The sequence below is a fragment of the Salvelinus fontinalis genome, chromosome 5 (genome assembly GCF_029448725.1).
Source record: "Salvelinus fontinalis isolate EN_2023a chromosome 5, ASM2944872v1, whole genome shotgun sequence".
Taxonomy (NCBI): Eukaryota; Metazoa; Chordata; class Actinopteri; order Salmoniformes; family Salmonidae; genus Salvelinus; species Salvelinus fontinalis.
Genome location: NC_074669.1, coordinates 46,686,863 through 46,698,312, shown reverse-complemented (window position 1 = coordinate 46,698,312; position 11,450 = coordinate 46,686,863). Strand labels below are relative to the sequence as shown.

The window sequence follows — 11,450 nt, the reverse complement described above, 5'->3', positions numbered from 1 at the left end:
CCCTAAAGCTGCACGAATATTCAAGTAACACACATACACACAGGCATACACATAGACAGAACTCACACTCAGGGCCGGCTCTAGCCTTTTTTGGTCCCCCTCACCTCACAAGCAAAAGTGATTAACAAAATCAACAGGGGCCCCCTGGAGGTCAGGGCCCCTGGGCACATGTACTGTGTGACCGGTCGGTATTCGGCCATGATTACTACAAGTTTACATAGCTGGCAAGACAAATTTACAAATATAACAATTGTTAGCTGATTGAGTGACTGTCAATGACTGACATAACAAGAAAAAACTAGCTGATGCACAAACACATTTCAAACTTGCCCCTTGTATATTCTACTATTCTTACTCTCAACAGTAAATTGAGACCACGACTGAATTTCTAAAAAACACTATATATACACAAAAGTATGTGGACACCCCTTCAAATTAGTGGATTTGGCTATTTCAGCCACACCTTTTGCTGACAGGTGTATAAAATCGGGCACACAGCCATGCAATCTCCATAGACAAACATTGGCAGTAGAATGGCCTTACTGAAGAGCTCAGTAACATTCAACGTGACACCGTCATAGGATGCCACCTTACCAACAAGTCAGTTCGTCAAATTTCGGCCCTGCTAGAGCTGCCCCAGTCAACTGTAAGTGCTGTTATTGTGAAGTGGAAACGTCTAAGAGCAACAACTCAGCCATGAAGTGGTAGGCCGATTCTGTGCTTCCAGCCTGTTGGCAACAGTTTGAGGAAGGTCCTTTCCTGTTTCAGCATGACAATTCCCCCGTGCACAAAGCGAGGTCCATACAGAAATGGTTTGTCGAGTTTGGTGCGGAAGAACTTGACTGGCCTGCACACAGGACTAACCTCAACCCCATCAAATACCTTTGGGATTAATTGGAACGCCGACTGCGAGCCAGGCCTAATCGCCCAACATCAGTGCCCGACCTCATTAATGCTCTTGTGGCTGAAGGGAATCAAGTCCCCGCAGCAATGTTCCAACATCTAGTGGAAAGCCTTCCCAGGAGAGTGGAGGCTGTTATAGCAGCAAAGGAGGGACCAACTAATTAATGCCCATGATTTTGAAATTAGTTAGACGAGCAGGTGTGAGTACTGCCAAATTCTCTAAAACGACGTTTTACGCTTATGGTTGAGAAATGAACTTTCAATCCTCTGGCAACAGCTCTGGTGGAAATTCCTGCAGTCAGCATGCCAATTGCACGCTCCCTCAAAACTTGAGACATCTGTGGCATTGTGTTGTATGACAAAACTGCACATTTTAGAGTGGCCTTTTATTGTCCCGAGCACAAGGTGCACCTGTGTAATGATCATGCTGTTTAATCAGCTTCTTGATATGCCATACCTGTCAGGTGGATGGATTATCTTGGCAAAGGAGAAATGCTCACTAACAGGGATGTAAACAAATGCACAATGAGAGAAATAAGCTTTTTGTGAGTATGGTAATATTTTATTTCAGCTCATGAAACCATCACTTTCCATGTTGTGTTTATATTTGGGGGGATTGGGGGTCTAAGTGACTGCTTATGACTGGAGCCTGCCCTGCACACACTTGTGCATACAGGTATACACAGAAGATACAGTGTACATGTATGCCCACAAACTCACTCACACAAAGACGGCATGCATAGAAACATCTAAAACACATTTCCAGAGATATCTTCTAGTCTTCCTTCATTGTTTTTGGAAAACAAAATCCCTTATTTTTTCTGTCATCTATCTCTTACCTCAGATTATTCTCTGTAGCCAGTGACAGAGAGAGAATGACAGAGAGAGAGGGAGGTTGAGATGGGAGGGAGGGAAGGAAAGAAGGGAGGGAGCGAGCGAGCGCAGAGTTTTGTCAACCGGAAATAAAACATGTTGGCACCCTCCTTCTCCACTTCCCCCCTCCTCCCGTCTCTCTCTCCCTGTCCCCCTTTCTTCTTCTTCTAATATCATAGTCATACTTAAGTCGTCTTGTTTTTTCTATAGTCTTCATAACAACAACATGCTCTTCCTCATTCCATTCTCTCTCTGTCTTCTATAAGTAGTTGTTCTTGAAGTAGTTGTGCACTTCTGTTAAGGTTTGGGTCAGTTGTATTTCAATTCAATCAATTCAGGTCATTAGAAAATTCCAATTCAAGACGTGAAAACTCATCCTTATTGAAAGTAAATTAGGCACTTCTGACGATACGTAAAAGCCTATTAAAAGAGCAGTGATACTATCAAGTACAGTGTGTGGGATCCTTCTTTTCGGGCACTTCCTGAATTAAAATGGAATTGACCCCAACCTTGTGTGTTACGAAAAACAAACAATCCAGTCTACCTCCCCCAAAAATATCTGTTTGTAGTGTGTTTTTAGAATATCAGGCAAAAGATGCTGTATTATGACTGTAAAACATAGTGAGCTCTCTAAGTCACTGAATAAAACTAAAGATAGATAAAGGGGATTTGAGTAATATAGTTCTCCTGAATACATCTCCACTATATTCTGATGTATTACAGATATATTACCCTACAGGACTCAACATACGTTTGCTCAAACTGTAGATGCAGTCTCTCTTCTCATTGTTGTACTGTCAAGAGCTCTCTAGTTCTCTGGGCTAATCCAATGAAATATGCAAATGGGGTGTCACGAGTGACAAAGTGCAGTCAGAGAGAAACCAAGCCAAACATGCCGTAGCACGCGTATTTGGCAGCTTGTACTGTGTAGGGTGTGTGTATGTGGGGAGGGGCCTCACTTCGTAGTCCGTAAGGATAGCAACTGACCAAGTTGGTGTGTGAGGGTGTCACTGGTGTGTGTGTGTGCGTGTAAAAAATAATCAAAGTACTGTGTATGAAAGTGTATACCTCAAAGTGTTTGTACTATTGCTATAACTGTGTGTTCTTAGACCCTTTCTTTCTTATTTGCACATGAAAATGTATGCAGTTTCTCCAGAAAGAGCCAGAACTGGGCCAGTGGTCTCTCTCTCCCTGTCCTCTGTATTCGAAAGGTCAGAGTTTCTCTCTACAGTCCAAACCCTTTGGAACACTATAAGGCCAAACACATTTCAGTTTTAAAGCTTTACCTACGGTGTTCTTATGAATGGCTTATAAGCCTGTACTACGTAGGTTGTTATTCATAGACCGTTTATATATCATTTGTTATATATTTATAAACAAGTAAATACCGGTGCATGTCTAAAAACATTCATTACAAGGACATGTAATCATATAGATCATTAATTATATGGCTTTTACATAAAATTGGGTACACTATTGAATAATGTTTAGAAGCCATCCTTCAAATAAAGTGTTACTAGGCCTTGTTTTAAAATTGATATAGGTGATCGTCACCCTCCGTTCGCGTTTCTTCCATTCTCTCCATACCTTTACCACCCCTCCCTCCTTCCTCTCGTCTCTCTCTCTGTCTTTCTCTCGCTCTCTCTCTCCATCACCCCTTTTCCTGGCATTAAGTCCAGACCTGACACTGACACTGAGTCTGTGTGTCATCCCTCTCTTCCTCCCTCCTCCTCCTTCTCTCTCCCTCTCTCTCTCCCTCTCTATCCATCGCTCCGAGGACCAGAGTGCCTGCAGACTTGTTTCTCTCTCCCTGGCCCACTCCCCCCTCCCTCGCCTCCTCTCTTTCGCTCTGTCTAACTCTCTTCATCTCTACTCTGGCTCGCCTCCCTACTCTCTCTTTCTCTTTGCACACACAGTCAACAAAAGCGAGGTCAGAAGAGAGGGATGAGGGTATAACGAAAGAGAGGAAGAGAGAAACCTTGGAAACAGTGGAGAGACTAGAGAAACGCAAGTTTGGAAAACCATTGGCATCCTCTCTCTTGAGTAGGTAAGTGTCCTTTCACTAAACTTGCCAACCTACACTAATGTTGCGGGAGAGAGACAGACACAGACAGAGACCGAATAAGAGAACAAGACAAATTTGGACGAAACATAAAGGAACTATTTATGACAGACAGTGAGAGATAGCAAAAGTACCAACTAGACTAGAGAGGGTGAAACCACACGGAACCAAGATAACTTGATCTTTGACTCAACATAGAGATACGGAAAGGCACTGTGAGCCAAATAGGTAGAGATACACCCCGCTATAGCAAGATGTATGAATATATGGCCAGAGAACTAGCTCTCACTCGCTGATGTTTCAGGGTTTCTCCTCTTCTTCTGTAATATATAACCTTTGCCCACTTTACTTTGTATGTATTCAAGCTAAAGGTCTGCTAATAATGATGTATGAAATCTGCCTGTCCGGTGTCTTATGCTTTTAACCGGTATGGCTCTGTGCTGGTTATGATACCTGGTTCTAGTCATTGTTGGGAGTCCATCAATGCACAGCACACTCACAACTTTTGGATAAAAGGCAGGATTTATTTCTACTAATTGTCTCGTCCCCATTTATTTCAGTCTTAATCATAGTAATTGACTAATGGATCAATGAATCAACTGTAAAATGAAGTGTATAGTGTTAGAGCATATTTTGCCCCACAACATGATAATGTGTGTCCAGTGTTGTGAGTTTTTAGTCTCTTCCATCGTTACTGTATTTGGGTCTATTATTGCGTGTTTTTCCAAAGTCCATTGAGTCTTGTGTTTAGTTTTTCTATTTCATCATGTGTCATTAGAGTATAGTTACAGTGTTAACGACAGTGTTGTGAGTATTTCTGCTCCAATTCTATGTATACCAGTATCACTATCACACATAGTCAGTGTGTATTGTTGTATGTACTTTTGTCCCTCCTTTCAGTGTACCATATTAATGTGAAGTTAGGTTTAAGGTTAGAGTAATGTGGTGTTGTGAGTATTTTTATCCCCCCCCCCCCTCGACTCTCTGTGTATTACAAGGTGTAGCCAGTGTTGTGTGTAATTCTGCTCCCCTGTATCACTAGTATAGCTTTCGTGTTGTGCATACATATTTCCTCTCCCCTTCTGTCTGTGTGTGCATCATAGTCAGAGTGTGTATAATTATGTGTGTAATGTTGTGAGTATTTTGGTCCCTACATTGTGACTGTGTATCATTAGTGTAGTTAGTGTCTGGGGTTGTGTTCTGCCTGTGTGGTTAATGGTAGCTGACAGTGGTACTCTCTCCTCTCATGCGTGTGTGTATAGTCAGTGTCAGAGTGGAGGGGATGTAGCTCCTAATTACTGAGTGTGTTTGTAATGAACTCCCCGTGTGTTGCCGTGGGAGGCTAGTGCACAAGTGTGTGTGTGTGTGTCTCTCTTTCTCTCCAAATGTACACTACAGTTCAAAAGTTCGGGGTCACTTAGAAATGTCCATGTTTTTGAAAGAAAAGTGCACAACTGAGCAAGAGGATAAGTACATTAGAGTGTGTAGTTTGAGAAACAGATGCCTTACAAGTCCTCAACGGCAAGCTTCATTAAATAGTACCCACAAAACACCAGTCTCAACGTCAACAATGAAGAGGCGACTCTGGGATGCTGGCCTTCTAGGTAGAGTTGCAAAGAAAAATCCATATCTCATACTGGCCAATAAAAATAAACAATTAAGATGGGCAAAAGAACACAGACACTGGACAGAGGAACTCTGCCTAGATGGCCAGCATCCCGGAGTCGCCTCTTCACTGTTGACGTTGAGACTGGTGTTTTGCGTGTACTATTTAATGAAGCTGCCAGTTGAGGACGTGTAAGGCATCTGTTTCTCAAACTACACACACTAATGTACTTATCCTCTTGCTCAGTTGTGCACCGGGGCCTCCCGCTACTCTTTCTATTCTGGTTAGAGCCAATTTGCGCTGTTCTGTGAAGGGAGTAGTACACAGCGTTGTACGAGATCTTCAGTTTCTTAGAAATTTCTCGCATGGAATAGCCTTCATTTCTCTGAACAAGAATAGACTGACGAGTTTCAGAAAAAGTTATTTGTTTCTGGACATTTTGAGGCTGTAATCGAACCCACAAATGATGATGCTCCAGATACTCAACTAGTCTAAAGAAGGCTAGTTTTATTACTTCTTTAATCAGGACAACGGTTTTCAGCTGTGATAACATAATTGCAAAAGGATTTTCTAATGATCAATTAGCCTTTTAAAATGATAAACTTGGATTAGCTAACACAACGTGCCATTGGAACACAGGAGTGATGTTTGCTGATAATGGGCCTCTGTACGCCTATGTAGATATTCCATAAAACAAAATCAGACGTTTCCAGCTACAATAGTCATTTACAACATTAACAATGTCTACACTGTATTTCGGATCAATCTGATGTTATTTTAATGGACCAAAATGTTTTCTTATCTTTCAAAAAGAAGGACATTTCTAAGTGACCCCAAACTTTTGAACGGTATGTGTTGTGTACACATATCACTTATTTCCTCTACCTTTCTCTCCTCTTCATCTCCTCCTCCCCATGTCTTCCAGTAGTTCTGATCTCTGTTCTGATTGGAGGAGAGAAGGTGAAGGGGAAGTGTTATGTGTGAGAAACTCAGCATGCTGAATCTACAGAACACCTCCAGCTGGACTGGGCCAAACAACTGGTACCATCAACCAACACAGCACGGTACAGATAGTGTGTGTGTGTGTGTGTGTGTGTGTGTGTGTGTGTGTGTGTGTGTGTGTGTGTGTGTGTGTGTGTGTGTGTGTGTGTGTGTGTGTGATTCGTGGAGTCAGCGTAGGGTGAAAAGGAGAATCTTCCACATGACTGAGCAGAAACAGTGTGTCAACACACACACACACACACACACACACACACACACACACACACACACACACACACACACACACAGAGTGCACAAACACAAAACACTGAATGTATACGTACATGTAGAGATATGGAGAATGCATAAACGCTTGTTACACTCAGGCAGACAGCAACGGTGGACACACACACACACAAACACACATATTTCACCAAGAAAAGAGCTTAAATTGTCCTTCTGTTCTAGAACAATCTCTCTCCCCCTTTCCATTAGATGGCTGTGTGGTGGATGACGTGAGTGTGCGGATGGTAGGAGGAGGAGAAGGAGTGCAAAGAGAGAGGGATGAGGCAGAGGACGCCCAGCATCACCTCCAGCTGAAGAGAAAGCTCCAGAGGAATCGCACCAGTTTCACCCAGGAGCAGATTGACGCGCTGGAGAAAGGTCTAACCCCAGCCCCAGGCTTCAGTTGAGGCCTGTGGAGATTCAATTAAATGATAGTGATAAACATGAAGGAAAAGCTCTGTTTAATGCCACGGGCATGTGTGTGTTAATGTGAACCATTGTGGGCTTCTTGACAAATTTTTCTCCACCTTACAGAGTTTGAACGGACACATTACCCGGATGTCTTTGCCAGAGAGAGATTGGCAGCTAAAATTGACCTTCCAGAGGCTCGCATTCAGGTAACCAACCATTCACTCTGTCTGTTTAACCCTCCGTCTCTTTATTCTTATCCTTTACTCCCCCTAGTGGCCAGCTTAGAGCATGACAGCTACCAAATTAGTACCTGAGCAGTTCTCAAACCATTCCTCTGGGACCACCAGTTTTCACATATTTGTTATATTCCAACACAAACACACCTGAATGGTTACAGTTTGGTTGATTGATTGATTAACAGGTGTGGTTTTCCAATCGGCGAGCCAAATGGAGGAGGGAGGAGAAGTTGCGCAATCAGAAGAGGTCAGGGGGCGGGACTTCCTGTTCTCAGGCACACGCCCCCCTCAGCACCTCCTTCAACACAGGTGTCTATCACTCTCACCATGGCAACAGCTCAGGTAAGAAACCATTCACTTTTTGAAATATGTTTGTAGGTGTACAAGTGTGTGTTTGTGTGTTAATTAATGTACAGTATGTGTGTATTACTGTATACAATATTATTTTAAAACATTTCTGTGTTTCTTGATGAAGCCTCAATGCACAGTCGCAGTGACAACTCGCTCTCAGGCTACGGCTCTCTCTCAGTCTTCTCCAATATGCAGGTAAATTCAACAAATGTTTATTTTTTATTGTTCTATGAACCCCATGTCGTTCATTGTTAACATGACTATTGGTCCTTCATTTTCAACCAAAACTTTCACTGAATCTTTGTTCTGTCTCATCAGTCCTATCACTGGTTAACAATCTTCTCTCTTTTCTCTTCCTGCATGTCCTGTTACTGTCCCTCTCTCCTCTTCTCTTTGCTCTCTCTCTGTCTCTCCAGTCATTGCCACCCCAGTCCGCTCCTTCTTACCCCTGCATGCTCCCTCCCTCCCCCTCCTCTCCTCCCCCCCTGGCCCGGAAGTTTGACTCCCTCTCTTACCCCTCTCCTCACCTTCCTCCCCCTCACGCTGCCAGCTCCAACACAGGTGAGTCTCTGCAGCATGTGTGCATGTGTGTCTGTGAAGATCTAGTATTTAGTTTAGGTACCACTTTGCTAACTCATCCTTCTTGTCTTTGTTTCTCTCTCTCTTTGTCTCTCTCTGTCTGTCTCCCAGGATATCTCTCTCCTGGTGTGTCGGGTAGTGAGCAGGACTTAGGTCAGTACTGGACAAGACTCCAGTGAGAATAACACAGTTACGGCATGACACTAGACCACCACCAAACCTGCCAGTATCTGAAGATCCACCTATTCACTGTGACTGTGACAGACTAAGATACGCAAACACCCAATCCGTTACAATCCAAAGCGATTACAATCAGTCATTCTAATAATGACAAAAACTACCAATAAAAGTATCAATGACCTGCAACAGCCAATGACAATCATGGATGGCCATGGAACCACCAATGACAATCTAGTATGGGCCTGAAGCAGCCAATGACAATCAAGTATTGGTACTGGTACTAGTAATTACAATTAAGCTTGAGCTCAGCGCACAATGCAATCAAATGATGAACTGGAGCTGGATCCCAGCAGATTCACTCACTCATTCACTCACTCACTCAGTCCTTTTGATGTTTGTTCATCAATCAAGCATTGAAATGAAATCCCCAATCATAGTCAAGCATGGATTTCATTTAATCAATGACAGTCGAGCAGGGATTAATGTAACCAATGACCTAGGAGAGTTGAAGACAATCAAAAACCAATACTAGTGAATAAGGATGTTACTGTGATGCCATATTTTTGTCCTCCTCCTCTCTCCATTCCTTTCTTTCAATCTGACTTTTGCAATCCTACCCCTTCTAAAATCTTTTCCTTCACCTGTACATTTAGCACTGTGTGTGTGTGAGTGCGTGTGTGTGTGTGTACGTGCAGGCATGAGTGAGTGTTTGTATGTGTGTAGTTGCATTTTGTGTATGTGTGTGTCTTTAAACTGCTAATAATTTTTGTGTATTCCCTTTTTGTGAAGCTGTTTGAACAACAAATAAAAATCTAAATGTGAAACTAAACAATGCCTGTTCTTTAACAGTAATTTATCAGTAACAAGACGATTAGCTTGATTAATGTAAGAGTTGGAATGTGCATTGCTTTTATTTTTAAATAAATCGATCCAATTAAATTTACACCACATATACTGTACAAACAGGGAAATAATGGCTGGAAAGAGAGTAATCCTGATAGTGGCTTTCTTTCTGAACGCAAAAAGACTTTGGCTAATTTCAATGTGAGAATATTTACCAAATCTTCAGTAACATATTGATCTATGTTAGTGAACCACCCCTCAGAGACTTCTGGTGGAGCTTGTGTATTCTATGGTCTTTATCTTTTGTTTATTTCTCACTCTGTCACTGAGCAGGAGCATTTCCTGCCTATGTGACTGTGGATTTCCTGTTTTTGTTACTCACATCACCACACCCACTGTAAATAATGCCCTGACTGACTGACAAACCAATTCTCACAAGGACATGAAACACACTCGTACAAACTTGCAAATGCACGCACACACATATGAATGTGCACACTCACACACACAGGCATGAATGTGCACACACACGCGCATGTACACACATACCCAAACTGTGTATATGTATACCGTATACTGTTCTTGTAATCTTGATATTCACAATCAACACAAACACTCAGTCACGGCCATATTAGGTCCTATATGCTAACATAATTATTTGTGGGTTTCCGTGGCAATGTTTAAATTTGTGTAATTAGATTGAGTTAACGAGGTATGGAGATTCCGAGAGGATGTTGCACGCAAGACACTCTTAACCCCTGCTCAAACAACCACATCCCCACTATCCCCTATGGACTGTCTCTACCTCCTAACCCACCCAACCCATCAACTCAACTTCTATCAGAGATCACTTATCTACTGTCGGTCTTTGAACATGGCCCTCTGTCTATCACTCTATCACATATTTTCCCATCCCGCTTTCTACTCCCTTCTTCTTGGTCTTGCCCACTCAAACACCTCTCGCTCTCACTCTCCAGCTAAACTTGACCTCACTTCAAACCACTTTCAACTTTGAACATACACTCTTGAACTTCACAAGGGTCCCTGTATGTGTTTGTATTCACTCTCTTGGGACATTTCCAGAGGACAGGAAGAGTTTCCTTGGTGTAAAAGAGCACTGCTGCCTATCAGGTTTTAGAGTGAGTTCAGTCAAAGTAACCAAAGAAGCATACATCATCTACCCTTATACTGTATGATGGTAATGAACACAATCCACCAAGAGTTGTGTCTCTAGGGTGAATTTTCAACATTGACATCTAGCCCTCTCTTCACCCCCTCCATCCTTCTCTCACTCATTATCTCTCTCTCTAACTTTCTCATTACCCCCCCCCCCCCCCCCCCCCCACAGCTTCCTGTCACAAAGGAAATGCCTCACCCTGCTGGCTGGCTCCCCATTGGTCCTGGCTCAGAGGAACAGTGATTTGGGGGGAGATAGGGAGGGCCTGACAGGGGGATAGATAGAGGGAGCAAAGACGTAGAGAGGGAGAAGGGCACGAGACAGGGCATTGGGCGGACAGGAAGATGAGTGCCAGGCTAAATTAAAGGGGAGAAAGAGAGAGAGGACTGCTTAATGTGTTCAACATGACGGCGAGGGAATGGCTTTGAAGGCGTACGCGGTAAGAGGAGCACTACAAGAAGCAAGTCAGGAAACTGTCCATGCAGAGACTTTAGAAAACAACAGAAAGAGAGGGAGAGCGAGTTAGTGAAAGAGAGATAGGCTGGCTGGAGAGAGAGCTCCATAATGTTTTTGTTAATTATATTGTATTTCCGTATCAATGCAGCATTTATTTGTATGTTTTGTTCAGTATTTGTTTGAATGTACTTTGTTTATGTACTTCTGTTTGTAAGTCATATAACCTGAAGGTGGTCAGACGTTTTTCTATCATTTCAGATGGAGCATGGTCTTATCAGTAGTGTTTTTATTATTCCTTCAAACCTGTCTGTCATGCAGTACTCTCTCGCTCTCTCTCTCTGTACAGTCTCTCTCTGTACAGTCTCTCTCTGTACAGTCTCTCCCAATCCTTGTACCAGTGTCTGATTTTAAGCTGACGCTGGGCAGGGTTTGGGGGGGGCCGTGCTGAGGATTCTGCAACAAGTGTGTGTTTGGGTGTTGGAAGGGGGGTCATCAAAATTAAGAGAG

At 42.9% G+C, this 11,450-nt stretch overlaps 1 protein-coding gene across 3 annotated transcripts; it reads left to right on the top strand.

The window, feature by feature from the left end:
• Positions 1 to 3,561: 3,561 nt before the first annotated feature.
• LOC129854780 (paired box protein Pax-6-like) lies at positions 3,562 to 9,284 on the top strand. Of its 3 annotated transcripts, none has more exons than XM_055921931.1 (8): positions 3,562 to 3,823; positions 6,373 to 6,508; positions 6,921 to 7,088; positions 7,245 to 7,327; positions 7,543 to 7,699; positions 7,833 to 7,903; positions 8,125 to 8,269; positions 8,399 to 9,284. In XM_055921931.1, the coding sequence occupies exons 2-8, from the start codon at positions 6,421 to 6,423 to the stop codon at positions 8,464 to 8,466; spliced, it is 780 nt and encodes a 259-aa protein (XP_055777906.1). In that variant the 5' UTR covers positions 3,562 to 3,823; positions 6,373 to 6,420; the 3' UTR covers positions 8,467 to 9,284. The 3 variants fall into 3 exon arrangements, with proteins under 3 accessions (XP_055777906.1, XP_055777905.1, XP_055777907.1); XM_055921930.1 differs by having other exon boundaries at positions 6,370 to 6,508; XM_055921932.1 differs by lacking the exon at positions 8,125 to 8,269 and having other exon boundaries at positions 6,370 to 6,508.
• The last annotated feature ends 2,166 nt before the right edge of the window (positions 9,285 to 11,450 follow it).

Bases quoted from the DNA above. Each gene is read 5' to 3' on its own strand.
- LOC129854780 (XM_055921931.1), top strand. From the start codon at position 6,421: ATGTGTGAGAAACTCAGCATGCTGAATCTACAGAACACCTCCAGCTGG. The intron at 7,700-7,832 runs GTAAGAAACCAT...TTCTTGATGAAG, and splicing joins TCACCATGGCAACAGCTCAG to CCTCAATGCACAGTCGCAGT. The intron at 7,904-8,124 runs GTAAATTCAACA...CTGTCTCTCCAG, and splicing joins CAGTCTTCTCCAATATGCAG to TCATTGCCACCCCAGTCCGC.